Source organism: Mustelus asterias, chromosome 6, assembly GCF_964213995.1.
Source record: "Mustelus asterias chromosome 6, sMusAst1.hap1.1, whole genome shotgun sequence".
Taxonomy (NCBI): domain Eukaryota; kingdom Metazoa; phylum Chordata; class Chondrichthyes; order Carcharhiniformes; family Triakidae; genus Mustelus; species Mustelus asterias.
In genome coordinates this window covers 64,398,366-64,421,782 of record NC_135806.1, presented here as the reverse complement: position 1 = coordinate 64,421,782, position 23,417 = coordinate 64,398,366, and the positions used below count along the sequence as shown (strand labels likewise).

Here is a 23,417-nt window from a genome sequence, read left to right as displayed (position 1 = left end):
ATTGTTACTCTATATTCTTCTGAACCCATATCGGTTCCCTCCATCAATGCTACCTACTCTGCTGAGCAGTTCCAGCATTTTCTGCTTTTGTTTCAGGTTATTTTGCTTTTTTTAAAATCTGAGTATTCATTCCACTCAACCAGCGGGAACATTTTGATGAACAGAGCTAGATAAAATCACTTTTTGCCTTTCAACTGAGCCATGATATTCCATTTGCTTTTCCTTGTGTCATCGTCATGTAACTGCCCAATAGATGTCAAATGAATTTGTACGCTCAGTATATCACCAGTTCAATTTTCAGATCCCCAAATTCAAAACTGAAAATACACAAATAAAATGAAATTGCTACAATACCAGTGCTACTAAAAGGACTGATGCTATGTAGCCATTAAAATTAATTCCAAAACAGAATCCTACCTGACGTTTGTAGGACTGAGAAAGGAAATGCTGCTGGACAAAACATAAACAAATTAAAAATCTGTGTGACTGCAGCTATATCTACTAACTTAAATTAAAGTCAATTTGAATCAACAGAGCAGATAGGATTATTGTTTGTTTCGTAAGTTGCTGCACTATGTTGATTAAATCTTGCTCCAGGACTTGATACTTGTTGAATTATGTATCTTCCAACAAATAAAACTTTAAGAATGCAAGTGGAACAGAGTCCATCTATTTAATTTAAACCTCTACTCACTAACAAGCATTTCCCCAATTCTACTTGAATTTTAAGGCTTCCCTGAAAATGAAAACGTTCAACCAAGTGTGAACAAGAAAGAATGTGAAATGGACTAAAGTAACATTGTAAACTTGATAAAAGAGATCACAATTGTTGATATACAGTTAACACTTACATTTCCTATAATAATAAGCTCATACAATGGGACATATCACCAGAACCTGGATGACACCATAATTTCCTCTGACTGATGGAAATAAATCAGATAGAGTTAAAATCCAGGGACTATGTTTACAATTCCTTTCCTGCCACATGGCTATTTAACAGTCACTATTTCCTTGGGCTATTGAAAAGATGGACAAACTTGGGCAGCAGCCTCATTAATCAAATTAAATTGGGGTCTTGAAAAGCATGAAAGGAGGGCTTACAAGTGTAAAATTTATTTATTTTACCTTCATACTGATATTGACCACAAGACACTGTACAAGTCCAGGTCCAAATGTAAGGTTCAACAAGTCATAAACCCAACAAATGGCTTTCTGCCCACTCAGATTTGCAAATTGTAGCATGACATTTGAACCATGTGGTCTCCATTCATATGGCTTCCATTAATTTTCATCAGATGGCTACTGTATACATCAGTGAAACAAATATTAGTGGCAACTGATTAAGTAAAGGTTGCATTGCCATCCTAATAATTGGCAATAAACCAGAAATGCTCCCCATCAACTAATATATGAAGTGTTTCCCTTTAATGCAAACAATGAACCCAAATGCTTCATTGAGTTCCTCCTGTAGAACACCCCATTTTTCAGACTGCGGAAGATGGGAGATCGAGTCTGACAAACATGGTAACAAGATATAATCATAGAATCCCTTCAATACAGGAGGCCATTCGCCGCATCAAGCCTGTACAGACATCAATCCCACCCTATCCCCGTAATGCCACATATTTACCAAGTTAATCCCCCTGAAACTAGGGTCAATTTAGCATGGTCAATCAACCTAAACCGCACATCTTTGGGCTGTGGGAGCACCCGGAGGAAACCCACGCAGACACAGGGAGAATGTGCAAACTCCACAGAGAGTGACCCAAGGTGGGAATCGAACCCAGGTTCCTGGTGCCGTGAGGCAGCCGTGCTAACCACTGTGCCACCCTGGACCACTTCTTGTGCTCTACTCATTTTCTTTGCAGCTGCTGGACAATAAAAGATTTGTATTTATATAGTACCTTTTAATGTAGCAAACAGCCCAAGGTATTTTATAAGTAGAAAGAAAAGCACAAGAGGTCAGTGAATGTTGGTCAAAAAAATTTCAAAGCCAATGTTCGCAAAGATGGAGAGAGATGTGGAGAGTCAGAGGGTTTTATGAAGGATATTCCAGAGAGTCAGTTTCGAGGCTAAGTAGTTAAAAAGAGGGGCAGTAATGTCAAATAGGTCAATCATTTTTAGCAGTTATTACTATGCAAACGCAAAGGTGTTCAGCATTCAAAGAGTTAATACACACCATTTCATTGCATTGGTGTTTGCCACTGGGCAAAACACTTGCTATGGCTTTTTGTGTTTTAATTGCAATGCAGTTCTTGCCAGTAGTATTTTTAACATTTTCTCTTATTGCCATTCTGACTGAAAATCAAGAGTCAAACTTGCATTACCTTCCCCTAAGATGGAATATAAGAGTGGGGAGGCACCATGATTCAGATGAAATTTCAAACACATGGATGAATATATTAAGCACAATGCTGGAGGACATCAAACCACTGTCTGTCAGTGAGTACACCAGTGAATTGCAATTTTTCCTGGGCACATCACAGGCGCATTCACAAAGTCATGATATCATAGATGACTGTTAATTTTGCAAGAAATAGGAATGAAGGCCATTACAATATTCAAGACCCAATAATGTTAGAAATGGGGCAGTTAGAGGACAGAGCTTGAGAGCAACTTTGGGGAACAGAATGATGACAACTATGTTGAAAAGCGAGAAGGATGATGCATGAGCAAAGACAGCCATTTAGAATGTTAGCAACCATTAAGTGGTCAGGCATAGGTTTCATGACAATGCTAAGAAACTGCAGAGTGACAGGGAAGTTAAGGTTAAGATAGGATGCTGGGAAAAGATTTGGAGTAGTTGGGGAGAGAAAGTCACAGCTTAAGTATCTGCCTGAGCAGATATAATTTGGAGTATTGCTCAAAAAATACATCTTGTCAAAGCTTTTTGTCTTACATTCATCAGGACAATTGCAAGAATACCAATGTCAGAGGAAACAACAATTTTATACTGAATGAGAAGAAAGTGCTGACTAGTGTGCAAGTGGATTCTGATTGGTAGAAGCATCATGGAGATTACACCAGTTAATGGTGACTGACAGCTAACTGCCAAGCATTGCTTGAAAATGTAAACCAGGCAGCTTGATTCTGATTGGTTCATTCCTCTGGACAATACCATGACCAGCAATTGGTTATCACTTATTTAGCTGGTTGTACTGTGTGGTGGACCTCAGTTGTGCCTTTGTCCTATATGGACCACCGTTGTGTGTGCTTGTCATACCTGGACACATCCCCTTCCAGTTTGGGTCCTCCCCTCAGCACCTAGTATAAAGATGGCTGTCTCCTCCCCCTTGTTCAGTCCAGGACGGTTATATGTTGGGATCTGCTCCTGATTCTGTTGTGAATAAAAGCCTACACTTATATTGGCATATCGGTAGTCTTTCGCCTTATTGATAGCGCATCAATTTTATTCACAACAGTTACTAGTATGGAGCAGTTTCTAAAACCCAACAAGTTAGCATTAGACCCTCAAGAGGTTGGAGCCTCTGATAAATTTGATCATTGGTTGGACTGCTTCGAAGCATTCGTCGACACCGCTACGGCCATCGACACCGACGCTGCTAAACTCCACGTGCTCCGCGCCCGGGTAAGCGAAACTGTCTATGGAATCTTCCGGGACGCTGCTATTTACGCGGACGCTATCGAACTCCTAAAAGGGCAGTTCCGAAAGAGCCCTAACATGGTTTACGCCAGACACCTCCTAACTACCCGCAAGCGGCAGCCAGGAGAATCGTGCGCCCAATTTCTGCACGCCCTGCGGGTCCTCGCTCGAGCATGCGACTGTAAGGCTGTTTCAGCAGCTCAGAACATGGAGGATCTGATCCGCGACGCCTACGTTGCGGGCATTGAGTCTACATACATCCAGCAGCGTCTGCTGGAACAAGCTGACCTAGACCTCCGGAAAACGGCCACGATGGCTGAAACGTTAGAAGCGGCCTCCCATAATCTCGGGTCTTACCTTGCATCCCATTCCACCGACGGCTCCACCGCGACGGCTGTTCCGGCGGGGCCCAAATGTTACTTTTGTGGCCTACCTAAGCACCCTCGGCGTCGCTGCCCGGCAAAGGACGCAATTTGCTCCGGATGCGGTAAGCTAGGCCACTTTGTTAAAGTCTGCCGAGCAAAGCCGCTTCCGAAGCCTCGTGGAGCCATGTGTGCTCCGAGGGCGCAGCCATCTTTGATGCAGGCGGCGGCTGCGCGCGAATCCCCATCTTTGATGCGGTCACCGGAAGTGCGGGAATCGCCATCTTTGATGCGGTCACCGGAAGTGCGGGAGTCGCTATCTTTGAGACTGGCATCAAGGCGAGCTGAGCAGGAAGCTTCATCCGTGACGTCATCAGACTGCGATAAAGATGGATTCTTCTTTAATTCAACGGTGGCATCGATTTGCTTGGACCAGTCGCAGCCACATCAACTCTCCAAGTCCATAATGGAGATCAAGGTAAATGGTTATGCAGAAAACTGCCTGTTTGACTGTGGGAGCACAGAAAGTTTTATACACCCTCGTACAGTGCGTCAATATGCCCTTCCCGTGCGACCCTGGAGCCAGACCATCTCCATGGCCTCGAATTCCCACTCGGTGGAGGTCCTCGGGTGCTGCTTGGTGACGCTGACGGTACAGGGCACAGTCTACGAGCGTTTTCGGCTCCTCGTGCTGCCGCAACTCTGCGCAGCTGTACTGCTGGGGTTAGATTTCCTCACCCATCATAGAAGCGTCATCCTGCAGTATGATGGCCCTTATCCCCCGCTCTCTGTCTGCCAGGTGCCGTCACTGCAGCGCCCCTCGCGCACCACCTGCAGTCTCACCAGCCCCTGGAGGGCGCCAGTGGTCGTAGTTAAATCGGGGGAGAAACACCGCATGGTGATTGACTACAGCCAGACCATAAATAGGTATACCCAACTAGATGCGTATCCTCTTCCCCGTATCGCGGACATAGTCAACCGCATCGCGCACTATAGGGTTTTCTCGACGATCGATTTGAAATCGGCTTACCACCAGCTCCCTATCCGCTCGGAGGATCGCCCATATACTGCCTTTGAGGCGGATGGCCGCCTCTACCAGTTCCTCCGAGTCCCCTTTGGTGTCACCAATGGGGTCTCAGTCTTCCAACGGGCCATGGATCAAATGGTGGACCAGCATGGACTACGGGCCACTTTCCCGTATCTGGATAACATCACCATCTGCGGCCATGACCTGCAGGATCATGATGCCAACCTACAAAAATTCCTTCGGACGGCCACGCTCCTGAACCTCTCATATAATGAGGTGAAGTGTGTTTTCCGAACACGCCGCCTCGCCATCCTTGGGTACGTGATAGAAAATGGTGTCCTTGGTCCCGACCCAGCCCGTATGCGTCCCCTTATGCAGCTTCCCCTCCCTACTATCCTCAAAGCACTGAGGAGATGCCTGGGCTTCTTCTCCTATTATGCCCAGTGGGTTCCCCGTTACGCAGATAAAGCCCGTCCGCTCCTAAAATCGACCTCTTTTTCCCTGGCGGAGGAGGCCCGTCGGGCCTTCGACGACATCAAAGCGGACATCGCGAAGGCCGCGATGCACGCTGTGGACGAATCCATCCCATTCCAAGTGGAAAGTGATGCGTCTGACTTTGCCCGAGCCGCCACCCTTAACCAGAGGGGCCGTCCGGCCTTCTTTTCCCGGACCTTACAAGGCCCTGAGATTCGACACTCCTCGGTCGAGAAGGAGGCCCAGGCCATCGTGGAAGCCGTCCGGCACTGGCGCCATTATCTCGCGGGCCAACGATTCACCTTAATTACGGACCAGCAGTCAGTTGCCTTCCTGTTTAACACCAGGCAAAAGGGCAAGGTTAAGAATGACAAGATCTTGCGGTGGAGGATTGAGCTCTCCACCTACCGATATGACATCATGTATCGGCCCGGGAAGCTCAATGAGCCCCCAGACGCCCTGTCCCGTGGATCATGTGCCAGCGCCCAACTAGACCAGCTACAGTCCCTCCATAACGACCTCTGTCACCCGGGTGTCACCAGATTTTTCCATTTTGTCAAGTCCCGTAACCTGCCCTTCTCCCTTGAGGAAGTCCGGACGATTACCAGGCAATGCAGGGTCTGCGCTGAGTGCAAACCGCAGTTCTACCGGCCAGGTAGGGCGCACCTTGTAAAGGCCACTCGCGCGTTCGAGCGCCTTAGCGTTGATTTTAAAGGCCCCCTCCCCTCCTCTCACCGCAATGTTTATTTCCTGAATATCATTGACGAATACTCACGTTTCCCTTTTGCCTTCCCCTGCTCGGACATGACCACGGCTCCTGTGATTCGGACCCTGAACAAGCTCTTCACCCTGTTCGGCTTTCCAGCCTATATTCATAGCGACCGTGGGTCCTCTTTCATGAGTGACGAGCTGAGGCAGTACCTGCTCGCCAAAGGCGTTGCCTCCAGCCGCACCACTAGCTATAACCCCAGGGGCAATGGTCAAGTAGAGCGGGAGAACGCAACCGTCTGGAAGGCCGTTCTATTAGCGTTACGGTCTAGGGGCCTTCCAGTCAGCCGTTGGCAAGACGTCCTTCCGGACGCATTACATTCCATTAGGTCACTCTTGTGCACAGCGACCAATACGACCCCTCACGAGCGGATGTTTTCGTTTCCCAGGAAGTCCTCCTCGGGTACTTCGCTCCCGGATTGGCTGATGTCCCCGGGACCCGTCCTGCTTCGGAAGCATGTCCGGACCCATAAGGCAGATCCCTTGGTCGAGGAGGTCCAACTGCTCCATGCTAATCCCCAATATGCTTACGTAGCGTACCCTGATGGGCGGGAGGACACGGTTTCTGTCCGTGACTTGGCACCCGCGGGTGCCCCGGAGGTCACCACGTCCTTCCGGCCCACGGTCCCTGGTGTCGTCCATTCTGAGACTGCTACGCCTCTTCCTCCCTCAGTCCCTGTCCCCAATGTAGTGCGCCCTGAGCCTGTTGCGGCCCCCCACCCCCCAGCTCCGGTTCCCACTGTTCCCCATACGCCACCAGGGCCACTGCTCACTCCTCTCGCCCCTATGTACAGCTCGCTTGAGTCGCCGGAGCCGTCGCCACGCAGTACCCGACGACTGGACGGGACGACGGATCGGTCCGCTTCACACCATCTAGCGCCTTCTCTCGACGCTCACTGTACGGAGCCTGGGCCGACATCGCTCCCTGCTCGGACGACTCTGCGACCTGCACTACGACGATCGCGACGGCGGATCAAGCCACCGGTTCGTCTGGACTTGTAGTATTGTTTCCGCTTCACCCCCGTGTTGTTTTTTTAAAAGGAAGGGGTGAATGTGGTGGACCTCAGTTGTGCCTTTGTCCTATATGGACCACCGTTGTGTGTGCTTGTCATACCTGGACACATCCCCTTCCAGTTTGGGTCCTCCCCTCAGCACCTAGTATAAAGGTGGCTGTCTCCTCCCCCTTGTTCAGTCCAGGCTGGTTATATGTTGGGATCTGCTCCTGATTCTGTTGTGAATAAAAGCCTACACTTATATTGGCATATCGGTAGTCTTTCGCCTTATTGATAGCGTATCATACTGGTTTATGCTTTATCTTATCTATGACCAGTTCTGCAGAGGATGAATTGGCCAATGGTTGGACAAATTCTTACAACCAGCTCTGAACAAGATTTCTAGATATGCAGTGAAGGGTTCCCTTCAGTTTTGTGAAAACGTAGGAAACACAACAACAATTTGCATGCACCAACCAACAATGTGATAATGACCATATAATTTGTTCTTTCATGATATTGGATCAAAGAATAAATACTTGAATATAGACTTGCATGTTGATAGCAATGTTGTGTCCTTGTGCTCAATCGACATTGTTAGCCTATTCACCAATGTTCCACCTAAGGAAGTCATAGATGTTTGTGCTACAGCACTCTGTCATGGTGACCTAGACCCACCCTGAATCAATATTCGTTGAATTTATGGACTCAGAAACTTGCGCAATTGAGTTAAGCTTTAACAATAGTATGTATGCCCAAATAGATGGTGTTGTCATGGAATCAGTGGCAAAATAATGGGGCTGGGATACTCCTTAAATCATGAACATAGAAATATAATAAATAGAAGCAGAAAGCGGCCATTTCTCCCCTCAAGCCTGCTCCACCATTCAACAAGGTCATAGCAAATTTTCTACCTTGCCACACTATCCACATAGACCACAATTTCCTGAGTACCCAAAAATCTATTGATCTCAGTCTTGAATATACACAACGATTAAGCATCCACAATTTTCAAGGGTAGAGAATTCAAAAGATTTACAACCCTTTTTGAGTGAAGAAATTTCTCCTTTAGAGTTTCTGCTCTGGCTCAGTTGGTAGCAGTCTCACTTGAGTGTATTTGTGGTTCAATTCCCTCTCCTGAGCTAGAGTACAAAAATCAAGGCTTACACTCCAGTACTAACAGAGTGCTGCATTGTCAGAGATCGTCTTTCAGATGAGGCATTGAACAGAAGTTCCACCTGCCTGTTCAGGTAGATATCAAAGATCTCATGGCACAATTGCAAAGCAAAACAGGGACATCATCCCTAGTGTCCTAGCAAATATGTATTCTTTGATCCAATATCATGAAAGAACAAATTATATGGTCATTATCACATTGTTGTTGATGCATGCAAATTGTTGTTGTGTTTCGTACATTACAACAGCAAATGTACTTCAGAAGTGCTCCACAGGTTGTAAAGTGTTCTGAGGTATTCAGTGGTAATGATAAGGACTCCAGGTCTAGCCTCATCAATGATTTGTATAATTGTGGTAAGGCTTCTATACCCTTGCAATCCAAAATTTGAGAGACAAAAACGAACATATTATTTGCCTAATTGCTTAAAATACCTGCATGCTAACATTCTGTGATTCATGTACAAGGATACCCAATTTCCTCTGACAGCAAAATTTCCTAGCCTCCTGACATTCAATTGTTTTTAATACAAGCATTACACAGAATCCAATGGCTCCCAATTTGGTGTAACAGCCTCTTGTGTGGGATCTCAAGTAGTACTTCAAGATCCATGGCCAAATCTTTCAGAGTTTGGAACTATTCCATGCTCGCTACTTACTTCAGTGGTATTAAGATCACCTTCAACACCGTAGCATAATAGATGCAAACCTTGATCTTTAAGCTCGAATAAAGTCTAAATGGAGGTACTATGACTATAAATCACACATCCTCACTGACAGCTTAGTGGGTAATGGCACTGCCAAGTGTAGCAATCAGTAAGGTTCCATGCTTTTGGTAGTAAATTAGGTCTGTAATCAGGGCAGCAGGAAGAGAACTATAATTGATTGACATGAGGGATTCAAAAATTAACCAGGGTTCTTCCACTGGTTGTTGCTGTAAAGTATGAATATCCAGTGATACATGAAATAGCCTGCAATGCTCATTGTCTGGGCTCACATTTTAAGTAGAGTTACATGGTTGAGATATCAGGATACTGCTGGCATTTGTGAAGCTATTCTTTGCAAAGAGCTGGCACGTTCAAGACAGGAGGGAAGAAAATGTATCCATCTCTACAGTAGGTAATGATGGATTTCACTTGGTCATTCTGTGATAAGCATCTAACGCAGTGTTTGAAATTCAGTGAGCTCAGTAAAGAGGAAAGCAAATACTACCAATAAATTAAACACAATGATTGAACAGCACAATAAAAATTGGGAAAAAAGTCTACTATAATGAGAATAAGGTACTTTCTTTAGAAAAGTGTAGAAAGAGTGTGTCATGTAGAAAGCATATCTCTTCTTAGGCAGTCCTTTGGGTTCAAGGATGACTGGCTTCCACACCGATTCAATGGGTTCTGAAACAGCTGATAAATCTAATGTGTGATCTAAACATTCTGCCGCATTTGGGTTGGCGGTTTTTGAAAATTGGGTAGATGAGTTGTTTCAAGGTTTGTGCATTCCCTCCAAAGCCTCTACAAATTCCTGACGATGTATTTCGATATGTTTGGTACCTTCCCACAAGAACCTTATTCATTTTGATCAGTCACCCATAGTCAGCAAGCATGTCTGACCTCTTCAGGGATATGCTTTGAGGACATTCCTGAAGATGTATTCATGGATCTCCTACTACAACCAAGTTCTGAGGAGAGCAGTTACTTCAGGAGTCTGATATCTCATCCAGCAGAAGCAGTTTTGAGTGATGTGAAGTCACTGAAATTACCACTTGAAAAGCTAATAGATACATCTGATTAATTTTTAAAATATTAATTTGAACTTAATCCCAGGTTGAGAGACTGAAATAAGTATACAAGTTCCTGTAAATTTTACAACATGACTCAGGCAAATATTTGATTGATAGTTACTGCAGAAAATACAACCAACACAAGGTAAATTAAGGGATGTCTCCTCATATAGAGCTATGCTAAAATTCCTGTAGGTTCATGCAAAGACAAATAAGCAACTTAACATCTTAAATGTTTTGCACCATAATTCACATTAACTGTTCAGTTATCACTTCCTTGGTATTACTGCAGTATCTTTTGAAAAATTAGTCCAAAGTTGCAAATGCAGAGTTATTTCTAACTTCAGTCTTGTGCTGTTTGAAAAACGCATTTCATGGAATTGAAAATGCAAGAATGATCTCAGCTTAGTTAAGTGCTTACCTTCTTGTGGAATATACCTGTGGATAAGGTTTTTGGGACGAGAAGGGTGTTTCCTGTCGAAAGTGCTAGCCATCTCTGCAGCAGATTGTCAGGTTAATGTGGGTGCAGATTAAAAGCAGCCACTGAAACACTATGCTTTATTAAATTGTCAATGACAGGCAGGGGACAGAGAGCTCCTCAGCAAATTAGAGGTCTTTTTTTGGATCGTATGGGCAGTTGACTCAACAAATTCTATCCCAACTTACATTGATATTGTCATGATGCCAAAGGAACTTAAAAAGAATGTGCAGAGAATATCTGATACCTCTCCCATGCGATATGTGATATTGCAATTCAGTTACGGGTTCTATAGATGTATCTTATTGAGCATCAGCAACTTCTCAAATTTGTCAAATCAACGAAAGAGGAAACACGTGAGTAGACTGCACAACTATAACGTACAAGACAAAAAATACTGTTTAAAAGATAAAGAAAAAGTGCCCATCTTTCCCTGAACTCAGGTTTTCACCCTGCCATAGTACAAAAGTGGTTCTCAAAGGCATACATCAAATCCTATGTGATTGTGACAAAGGTAAATTATCCCTCTTTGTTTTTCTTGACCTCTATGCCCATGACGTAGTTGATCACACCATCCTCATCCAACAACATTCAGCTGGGTGGGACTACACTCATCTGGTTTCATTCTTAAGCTGTCTAACTGTAGCAGCAACCTTCTATTTCTCATCTACATGCATCTCACCTCATCTTCAGGACATCATCCAAAACACAACTTCAGTCGACTACATCCAGTTTTCCCTCACCACCACCTCACTGTCATATTTGATCCAGAAAGGAGCTTCCAATCATATATTTGGGCTGTTCATGTGACCTACTTCCACCTCCATAACATCATCCGTCTCCATGGAATACAATGTGGGAAAGTGAGAGGTTATGCATTTTGGTAGGAAGAATAGAGGCATAGACTATCTTCTAAATGGGGAGAGAATTCAGAACTCAGAAGAGCAAAGAGACTTAAGAGAATCCTGAACTAGGACACCCAAGGTTAACTTGCAGGTTGAGTTGGTAGAAAGAAAGGCAAATGCAATGTTAGCAATCACTTCGAGAGGACTAGAATGCAAGGGCAGGGATGCACTGCTGAGGCTTTGGTCAGACCACATTTGGAGTATTGTGAGCAATTTTGGGGTCTGTATCTAAGGAAAGTGGTGCTAGCCCTGGAGAAAGTCTAGAGGAGGTTCACGAGAATGGTCCCATGAATGAAAAGCTTGACATAGGGGTAGTGTTCGAGGACACTGGGTCTGTACTCAATGGAGTTTTGAAGGTGTGACACTAATGTGTCTTTCAGAAATGTGTTCTTAAATCATGATCTCTGCAGTTTGTAAGCAGGCCTTTTAATTTTTTTCATTGTGACACCAGCTGCCTGATTAGATGTCCTTTTATTGCCGCTTAAATAGGGTTTTGTTTATTTTTAATTTGGGTCTAATGCAATGTCCTGGAATTTAATGAGTTTACGACCCTTTTGAATTGTTAGGGGGAGGAATGACTGACAGGTCAGGTGACAAGAGTGGTTTTACTTTCAGTTTTTGGCTGCTGGCTGTTTTTTAGTTAGAAGGTGTGCAGACTTCAGGCTGGATGCAGTGTTATGTTCTTTCTCTCCCTGGTGTTTTCAGAAGCTATTCTGACCTCAAGCTTGTCTGGGTGTGTCAAGAAAGCTGCAAAATCCAACAACAAAACCATGTAAGCATTCTTATTTTCTGTGCTAAACCTGTGGCAGGTGTACGTTTATAAGCACGTTTGTTGTACGGGAAACAAGGTATTTAGCTGTTAAGGTTTATACAACATCATGGTTGCTTTTTTCTTGTTTGTCGTTGGTAAAAACTATTGCTAATTTTCTGTGTGTTAACTATATTCTTAAATAAACTTTGTCTGATAAAAGCTCCCGAGTGGGTCACTTGAAATATACCTGAAGTGAAATATCTCATGCTTACCCTAGTCAAATTCAAAGCGCAAAAGTTATGGTCTAGGCTGACTTCATAAAATACCTTGGAGTTTCTGACCTGGATTATAAAAAGGATGGGGGGGCGAAATCACATTGAATCTTACAGAATACTGAAAGGCTTGGATAGAGTGGGCGTGGGGGAAGAGGTTTCCATTACTAGGCGAGACTCGGATCAGAGGGCACAGCCTCACAATAAAGGGACAACCCTTTAGAACTGAGATGAGGAGGAATTTCTTCAGCCAGGGGGTGGTGAATCTATGGAATTCATTGTCACAGAAGGCTATGCAGCCAGGTCATTAAGTATATTTAAGACAGAGATAGATAGGCTCCTGATTGGTAAGGGGATCAAAGGTTACGAGGAAAAGGTGGGAGAATGAGGTTGAAAAACCGATCAGCCATGATTGAATGGTGAGACGGACTCAATGGACCGAATAGCCTAATTCTGCTCCTATATCTTATGGTCACATTACCTTAATTCTTCTGCTCTGAAACCCTCATCCATGCATTTGTCTCCTCTGGGTTTGAGTATTTAACGCACTCCTGGCTGCCTTCCCAAGGCCTACCCTCCATCAACTTGAGACCACAGAAAACTCTACTGTTCATATCCTAAATCACATCAAATCCTGATCACCCACCATGCCTGTGCACACTGATGTACACTGCTCCTGTTTAAAGAATGCTTTGATTTCAAAATTCCCATCCTTACTTTCAAATGCCTCCATTATATTTCACAATATATTAGGCTTTATCTTTCATTAACATTGAAAAAACATGGTGTCACCTTGTGAATAGCTTAGCAACATTTGACTTCTTAAAAACAAAAGCTTTGTAAATGGATAAACTTACAGAGTCAGATTTTCTGGCTTCTCCGTGGCGTGTCTTCTGGCGGTGGGTGCAACTTGCCATTAGCTGCCAGCAGGATCTTCTGGACCCGCTGGTGTCTATGGCATTTTTGCGTGGCTCACCTGTCCCACCACAGGCCTTCGACAGGAAGAAAACATCCTGCCGGTGGGAAGGGCGGGAAAATTCCGCCCGTGGAATTGAAAGTCTTGCTAACAGTTTACCCCTTATAGAACATATACAAGGTTAAAAAAAATCACAACTTTGAAGTGGCAATAAATAACCACCATTACTTTAACAAAAAAACTAGATTGAAATGGCTACAATTTACTATTACTTTTATAGATGCACCATAGAAAGCATTCTTTCTGGTTGTATCACTTGTTATGGCTCCTGCTCTGCCCAAGATCGCAAGAAACTACAAAAGGTCGTGAATGTAGCCCAGTCCATCACGCAAACCACCCTCCCATCTATTGATTCTGTCTACACTTCTTGCTGCCTCGGCCATGTAGCCAGCATAATTAAGGACTCCACGCACCCCAGACATACCCTCTCCCACCTTCTTCCATCAAGAAAAAGATACAAAAGTCTGGGGTCACGTACCAACCGACTGAAGAACAGCTTCTTCCCAGCTGCCATTAAACGTTTGAATGGACCTACCTCGCACTAAGTTGATCTTTCTCTACACCCTAGCTATGATTGTAACACTACATTCTGCACTCTCTTGTTTCCTTCTCTATGAACAGGGTATGCTTTCTCTGTATAGCACACAAGAGACAATACTTTTCACTGTATACCAACACGTGACAATAATAAATCAAATCAAATCAAAACCAGCAGCTACCACAAAACCTATTGAAATTTTTAATTGTTTTTCAAAGATATCACTTGCGAACCAGCAGGTTCCACAAACCTGGCCAATTTATTTAAATCCTAACGGCACCTTGTTTCCTCACACATCAAATATATGTGCACAAAAACTACATTAATATCAATACCTTTAAAATTCCATACTTCTGGGGAAAGAAATGAAAATCTAGCCATAAAGAAGTTCAAAAAATGATCCTAGATGGTGCTGGAATGCACATTCTGCTTTGTTCCAAAAGGTTCTGATGACAAAATGATTAGGAGAGAGATATATTATGGATGTCGTCATTTTGATCCTTTTGTGAAGTTACAATGGTGACAACAATCCACATTATAACCAGGCGAAATTGACAAAAGGCAACTGTGAGGCATGACACAAACAAACAAAAAGTTTTATGCAACTTGTTCTATTTAATAATGTGTGTGCTAAAACTTCACTTCGGGTGAGTTTTTTTTAAATTTCCTGTTCTTGAAAGGAATTAATTGAGCTGGCAGCACAGGAAGCTTTTTATTAGGCACCTTGATACTAAATTTAGATACTGGAGCTGTGATCAGTCCGGTGGGAATGGATCAAACAGAATGACCTGTTTAAGCATTTGTTACTGGAGATTCAAAATTTGAGGGAAACCTGTGTGAGGTTTTGAGCAAGGAAGCTAAAAGACAAGAATTACCAAATGCATTTTTTAAAAATACTGGGCAAATATTAGGACACATGTTCGTTGGGCATTAATTTTTGGCATCAGGATGGTGTACAATTCTTCATATGATATATTGTTTCAGTGAATTTGCTGCAGTTAAAATTTATTAGTGTCACAAGTAGGCTTACATTAACACTGCAATGAAGTTAGTGTGAAAACCCCCTCATCACCACACTCCGGCGCCTGTTCGGGTAGACTGAAGGAGAATTTAGCATGGCCAATGCACCTAATCAGCATGTCCTTTGGACTGTGGGGGGAAATCGGAGCACCCGCAAACCCACGCAGACACGGAGAACGTGCAAACTCCGCACAGACAGTGACTCAAGCCGGGAATTGAACCCAGGCCCATGGCGTTATGAGGCTAACCACTGTGCCACAATGTCGCCCCAGCTTGCAGCTCAGAAACTACAAAATCATTGTCACACTGAAGATGATGCAGACTTATGGGAAGCAACAGAAATCAGCTCCAAATCCTGGAATATTTGTAAGCAGCATTTTCTTTGAAATTATAAAGATTTCCATGTGTGTTACTAATATTCCCTTCTTGCAAAATACATTGCAAAGCTGTCATTATAGGAAATGCTAGCTCAACAGGCCTTAATCTGTCAGAAATCTCTTAATATGACTATTAGACTGAAACACCGTGCTAAATGGGACAGACTTTGAACAGATCCAGCAACTCAAGACTGGGCATCCATGTCTTACTCCAGCACAATCTGCAACCTCATGGTCCAGCATATCACCCACTCAACCGTTGCCATCCAGCCAGGGTCAATGGAGAGTGCAGGAGGGCTTACCAAGAGCAGCACCAGGCATACCTAAAAATGAGGCGTCAGCCTGGTGAAGCTACCAAACAGGACTACTTGCATGCTAAACAGGATAACCAGCAAGTGATGAACAGAGCTAAGCAATCCCACAACCAACAGATCAGATTCAAACTCTGCAGTCCTGCCACATCCAGTCATGAATGGTGGTACACAGTTAAACAACGCACTGGATAAGGAGGCTCCACAAACATCTCCATCCTCAGTGATGAAGGAGCCCATCACATCAGTGTGTAAAAGATAAGGCTGAAGTAGTTGCAGCAATCTCCAGCCAGAAATGCCGAGTGGATGATCCATCCTGGCCTCCTCCAGATGTCCCCAGCATCTCAAGTCTCCAGCCAATTCGATTCACTCAAAGTGATATCAAGAAATGGTTGGAGATTCTGGATATGCAAAGGCAATGGGCCCAGATAACATTACGGCAATAGTACTGAAGACTTGTGCTCCATAACTTGCCGCGCCCCTAGCCAAGCTGTTCCAGTACAGCTACAACACTGGCATCTACCCGACAATGTGGAAAATTGCCCAGGTATGTCCTGTACTCAAAAAGCAAGACAAATCCAACATGGCCAATTACCGTCCCCTCAGTCTACTCTCGATCATCAGTAAAGTTATGGAAGGGATCATCAACAGTGCTATCAAACAGCATCTGCTCAGCAAAACTTTGCTCAGTGATGCCCAGTTTGGGCTTCATCAGGGTCACTAAGCTCCTGATTTCATTATAGCCTTGGTTCAAACATGGACAAAAGAGCTGAATTCCAGAGGTGAAGAGGGAGGACAGCCTTTGACATTAAGTCACATTCGACTGAGTGTGACCTCAAGGAGCCCCAACAAAATTGAAATCAATGGCTTTCAGGGGGCAAACTCTCTGCTGGTTGGAGTCATACCTAGCACATAGGAAGATGGTTGTCGGGGGGGGGGGGGGGGGGGGGGGGGGTGTGTGTGTGTGTGTGTGTGTGACCAGAAACACACTGGACTCTCCACATAAACACAGTGGCTACAAGAGCAGGTCAGAGGCTAGGAATATTGTGGCGAGTATCGCACCTCCTGACTCCTCAAAGCCTGTCCATCATCTACAAGGCACAAGTCAGGAGTGTGATGGAATACTCCCCACTTGTCTTGATAAGTGCAGCTCCAACAACACTCAAGAAGCTTGACGCCATCCAGGACAAAGCAGGCTATTTGATTGGCAGAAGGGGCGGGGGGGGGGTGTGTGCGCAGGAAAGGGAGAGAGAGGCGAAATCAAAAGAGTGAGTGAGTAACTGCAAAGAGTAAGAGGTTGAATGCAATAGCATCTTCAATATAGACTGCCTTTAACATAACAATACATCCAAGATGCTTCACAAGGGTAGTATAAAGCAAGATATGACGTCGCCACACAATAAGATACCAGTGCAGATACCCAAATGCTTGGTCTAGGTAGGTTGGTTTTCAGGAATATCTTAAAAAGGAGAAAGTGAGGCAGAGAGGTTTAGGGAGCTATTCCAGGGCTGCTCAAGATATGGTTATCAGTTTGGACAATTAAAGTCAGGAAAGTTTAACAGTCGGAATTAGAGAAGCTTAGGTATCTCATAGGTTTGAGAGTTTGAAGTTATGAAGTTTCATGGCATCAAATCAAACCTCCTGATTACTTCTAACTGTCTTCCCTCAACTGATAAAGCAGTACAGCTCTAGCCAAGCTGTTCAAATACAATTACAACATGGGAATCTACCCAACAAAACGGAGCATTGCCTAGATATGACCAATCCACAAACAAAAGGACAAATTCAATCTAGCCAATTACCGCCCTATTATTCTCAATCATCAGCAAATTGATGAAATGTCATCCGTGCTAGTAAGCACGGGTTGTTCACCAATAACTTGTTCATCAATGCTCAGTTTGCGTTCCGGCAGAGCAAGATAGCGCCACACCCTATTACAACTTTGTCCAGACATGGGTAAAACAGCTGAATACAAAAAGTGAGATTAAAATGACTGCCTTTGACGTCAAAGGAACCTAACAAAAAGTCATTGAGAATCAGGGGAATAACCTTCAGTCTGGAATCATACCTAATACATGAAAATGGTTGTGGTTGTTGGGACAGCACAGAACATAACTGCAGGAATTCCACAGGTTTGTGTCTAAGGCCCAACCACCTTCAGCTGCTTCATCAATAACCTTCCATCCATCATTCGGCCAAAAGTAGGGATGTTTGCTGATGATTGCCTTGTTGTTCATTCACAACTCCTGAGATAAAAAAGTACTCCATGCGACGCAGCAAGGTTTAGTTTTGTGCTGAAAGTGGCAAGTAATAATTGCTTGTCAATGATCATCTCCAACAAAAGAGATTCTACCCACCTGACACTATCATTGCTGAATTCCCAACCATCAACATCTAGGAGGCTATTGTGTGCAGAGGTGGAAGACTTGGAAATGGGTCAGAATGGATACTTTGAAAAAGAGAGGGTTAATGCAGACATTGTAATTGAGGAGGAAAGTGAAAATTGGATAGTATGGGGAAATATTAAGGAATTTGGCATTTTTCAAAACAGAAAAATCACCACACCTAGATGAAATGTATCCAGTCTGCTAAGAGAAGCAAAGAAGGAAATAGTGGAGGCTCTGACATTCATTTTCAAATCTTCTCAGGTTACAGACACAATGGTGCTGATATCATGCCATTATTTTAAAATGGAGAAAGGGATAGACACAGCAATTACAGACCAGTTACTGACCTCACAGATGGACAAGTTGTTGAAAGAAATTCTGAGGGACAGTATAAATTATCTCTAGAGAGACCTGGGTTAATCAAGGACAGTCAACATGTCTTTAAGAGAAGTTCTAATTAACTTGATAGAGATTTTTAAGGATAACAAGAAAGGTATACGAGGGTGCAACAATTGATGTTGTCTACATTGATTTTACAAAGCTTCTGACAAGATCCCATGTGCAGCTTGACCAAAAAACTAAGACCATGGAATCCACGGACAAGTAGAATCCAAAACTGATCAGTAGTAGGATGCAAAAGGTAATGGTGTGTGTGTGGCTGGAAGGTTGATTCCATTTTACAGGGCTCAGTTCTAGTTGCCTTGCTTATTGTGATATAGATCAATCATTTAAACTCTGGTGTAGAGGGCATGACTAATAAGTTTGCAGATGATAAAAAAACTGGTTACATTGTTGATAGTGCAGAGGAAAGCTGGAGGCCACAAGAAGAGAACAGTGGATTAGTCAGATGGACAGAAAAGTGGCAAATAGAATTAATCGCTAAAAGTGAGGGGTAATGCATTTTTTTTTGGGGGGGGGTGCAAACAAGGTAAGGGAATACACAACAAATGGTAGAAAACAGAAGTGTAGAGGAACAGAGGGACCTTAAAATGTACATCCACAGATAGCTGAAGGTAGCAGGACAGATAATTAAGTTGGTTAAGGTGTATTCAGGATACTTTCTTTTGTTAGCCGAGACCATAATAAAAAAACTGGGAGTTTACACTGGAACTGCATACAATACGAGTTATGTCACAGCAAGAGCACACCATACAATTCTGGTCATTGCATTACAGGACGATGATCAGCTTAGAGCAGGTACAGAGGAGATTTACAGGAACATTGCCAGGAATGGAGAATTGTAGCAACAGGAAAGAGTGGACAAACTGAACTTGCTTATTCTGGAATATTGAGGTGTATAAAATTGAGGGGCCAAGATAGGAAGGTTTTGTTTCCCTTTGAAGAGCGGTCACTAACCATGGGCATGGATATGAAGCAGTTGGTCAAAGGATTAGAGGGGAGTTGAGAAAAGTTTTCTTCATCCAGGGGATGCTGGAAGTCTTAACTCTTTGCCTGATAGAGGCAGGAACCTTCATTGCATTTAAAACATCCTTGGAAATGTACTTGAAGTGCTGTAACCTACATGGTTACAGACCAGAAAATGGAAAATGTTACTCGAGTGGAGAGCACTTTATTGGTTGGCACAGAAAAGATGGGCTCACTGGCTTCCTTCTGTGATACAAATTTTCCACATTTCTATGTTTCCAAACCCATGACCTCTGCTGCCAAGAAGAACATTGGCAGTAGGTACCTCGGAACCCACAACCTGCAAGTTCCCTTCCAAGTCTCACACCATCCTGACTTGGAAATCCATCACCATTCCTTCTGTGTCGCTAGGTCAGAACCCTACAACTCCTTCCCTAATACTGCAATAGGTATATCTACACCACATGGACAGCAGCGATTCAAGAAGATAGCTCGTCACCTACTTCTGAAGGACAATTAGGATAATATAGTGCTGGTCTTGCCTGAGACACCAAAATCCCATGAAAGAATAAAAACAAATTGTAGATGAGAAACAAGAGGGTGCCAAGGTTAGACCACCAAGTGTCACCAAAGGTAACTTTGCAGAAGCTGGAAGAGAAACCAGTGTAGGTGATTCTTTAGCTACAGTTAAATATGTAACCAGGTGAGTACATTCCCTCCCAGCATGGTGACGGAGAAGTGTAGGAGGAGGATGTGATCAACCATGTCAAAAGCTGTGGAGAGGTCAAGAAAGATGAGCAAGGGTCATTTACCTTTATCATGCTCATACCAATGTCACAAATGACACGCTAAGAGGCACTTCAGTACTGTGCCATGGCAGAAAGAGTTTGAAGATGGACACAGATTTGGATCTGAAGGATGAGAGAGGAAAAGGAGTCAGAAATGGGATGGTAGTTTGCAAGGGCAAAGCAGTCAAGGTTTTAGTTTTGAGAAGAATGATGGCATTTGAATGAATGGAGGACAGAACTTCAGGAGAAAGAACGATAAAAAACATCGACTAACATGGGAGCCAGGAGGAGAAGTTGGAGCATCAACAGTTTAATGGGAATAGTGAGAAGGAAAGAAGGAGGTTGATCGTATGTACAAGGCTTAGAGCAGCCTTCATAAGGAAATTTAGCCCAGTGGGCTGAGGGAAGAGAGAAAATAATCTCAGTCTTAGTAACAAAGACGTTTATGAGCTTCTCGTAATTGTTGGAAGTGAGGGTGGGAGTGACATGGAAGAAGGGTTTAAAATACAGTAGATAAGAGACAATGAAAGTGCTTACGATTGAGAGGGGAAGAGAAGGAGTCAAAGAGAGAGACAAAGAAAATGACAGCAAAAGAAACAGCACAAGAGAAAGCAGAGACAACAGAAACAGAGAGCAAAACAGATGGGGAGAAAGCGTGCGAGTGAGTGAAAGTTGATTTGCAATTATATACTACCTTTCACCACCTCAGTAATAGTTATATCATGCTATTAAGCATATGATCAACTAATGATAATCTTTCGTAGTCACTGAACTGAAAACTCAAGTGAAACTGTTGACGTTGTAACAAAGAACGTATGCACTGATTCAGCAAAGTCAGAATTAAAAATAGTAATTGTAGACAAGTGTGCGAGGTCAAGACTGCCCCTTAGAAACCAACATCAGGTATCAAATAAACAGTAAAGTAAAATGAGATGAGAAGTTCTACAAATTTCCATCACATGATCCAATTTCATAAATACAATTCTTAATATAAATCCCTCAGCAACATTTTGCCAAATGAGAAATAAGATGTGAATTTTATGATTTTTTTGATGCAAGTTACACTGCAATTCAGCTTTTGGGCTGCAAGCAGGTTTCTTGAATAAGTAATAGTATGTTGATATTTTATGTCAGTCCAAAAAGGTTTTTGACTGAAAGTCAGTCAGTCATTTTAAATCTTTGAAACACTTCAGCTTTTTTGGTTAAAATAATGAAAAATCATCCCTGCAACAGATATAAACTGAATCAAAGCATTTTCTTTAAAAAGAGGAATTACCATTGACCTTTATATGTTTTTCCAAACATCTAGTGCTTTATAGATAGAAATTCATTCACACCAGACTGAAGAGTTAAACAGAAACTTCCAAACATATTTGAAAGAGATATCAAAAGCCATCTGCTGGGTTAGATGGGTAAAATAGCCCCGATGCGGAATTCATAGAATGTTTTCTGGGTAGTCTCTTTGAACGCCATATTCGACAGCCAGATAGCAGGCAATACTAGACCGGGTAATGTGCAACGCAATAGGATTAGTTAATGACCACATAGTGAAGGCAACCCTAGTTGCAGTGATTTTAATATGATTGAATTTTACATTCAGTTTGAGGGAAAGAAGAGTGGGTCGAAAACTAGTATTTTATATGTGAATAAGGGTTATCATAAGGGCATAATGCAGAGCTAGCTAAAGTGAACTGGCAATTTAGGCTAAGAGATAGGTCAATAGAGATGCAGTAGCAGACACTGAAGGGGATATTTCAAAATACTTTGAATTGATAAATTCTAAGGAGAAATAAAAATTCCCAAGAAGAGGAACCATCATTCATGATTAACTAAAAATGTTGAAGTCGAAAAAGCATTTAATTGTGCAAAAATGGATGGCAAGTCAAAAGATTGGACAGAATATAAAAAACAGCAAATAATGTGTAAAAGATTAATAAGGAGGGAAAATTAGCTAGAAATATAAAGACATCTGCTGGGTTGGGTTAGAACTTAAAAAGTTAAAGTGAGTGTTAATCTCTCTAGAAAGTGAGTCTAGGAAAATTAATAATGGAAAATTAATAATGGAAAATAAAGAGATGGCAGTTAAATTGGGACAGGTATTTTGCATCAGTCTTCATTATAGAGAATACAGATAATGTCACAGGCATAGCTATAAATCAAGAATCGGAAGGAATGGAGGAACACAAGAAAATTGCAGTCACCAGGAAAAGGTACTTAGCAAATCATTGAAGCTGCAGGCTGACAAGTCCCCAGGACCTGATGGATGTCATCCTGCGATCTTAGAAGACGTAGCTCGAGAGATAGTTGATACATTGGTTTTAATTTTCCAAAATTTACTTGATTCAAGAAAGGCTCCTTTAGACTAGAAAATAGCTCATGTAACCCCTTCATTCAAAAAGAGAGGGAGAAAGAAAGCATGAAATTCAAGCTGAGTTAGCTTAACAAAACTCTGGAGGGAAAATGTTAGAAGCTAACACTAAAGATATTACAGCAAGCACTGAGAAAAATTAAAGGTAATCAGACAGAGCCAACATGATTTTGTGAAGGGAAATCACGTTTAACAAATATATTGAATTTCTTTGAGAAGTAACATGCAGTGGATAAGGGGGACTGATGGATATTTTGATTTGATCTGATTTATTGTCACATGTATTAACATACAGTGAAAAGTATTGTTTCTTGTGTGCTATACAAAGCATACCGTTCATAGAGAAGAAAACGAGACAGTGCAGAATGTAGCGTTACAGTCATAGCTAGGGTGTAGAGAAAAATCAACTTAATGCGAGGTAGGTCCATTCAAAAGTCTGACAGCAGCAGGGAAGAAGCTGTTCTTGAGTCGGTTGGTACGTGACTTCAGATTTTTAAAAATCTTTTCCCGACGGAAGAAGGTGGAAGAGAGAATGTCCGGGGTGCATGGGGTCCTTAATTATGCTGGCTGCTTTGCCGAGGCAGCGGGAAGTGTAGACAGAGTCAATGGATGGGAGGCTGGTATACTGTACTTAGATTTCAAGAAGGCATTTGATAAGGTGCCACATCAAAGGTTACTGCAGAAAATAAAAGCTCGTG

The 23,417-nt window shown here is 43.0% G+C and overlaps 1 protein-coding gene across 10 annotated transcripts in view; it reads right to left on the bottom strand.

Moving 5' to 3' along the window:
- The window catches only part of agtpbp1 (ATP/GTP binding carboxypeptidase 1), a 239,741-nt gene that overhangs the window by 175,994 nt on the left and 40,330 nt on the right, over positions 1–23,417 (bottom strand). For 3 of the 10 annotated variants that reach the window (XM_078214454.1, XM_078214449.1, XM_078214450.1), the window contains exon 4: positions 418–450. The exons of 4 other annotated variants lie outside the window; for them this stretch is intronic. In XM_078214454.1, the coding sequence (XP_078070580.1) occupies positions 418–450 (33 nt within the window). The remainder of the gene's footprint in view (positions 1–417; positions 451–23,417) is intronic. 3 more of the 10 variants (XM_078214456.1, XM_078214451.1, XM_078214457.1) reach the window with 1 other exon arrangement.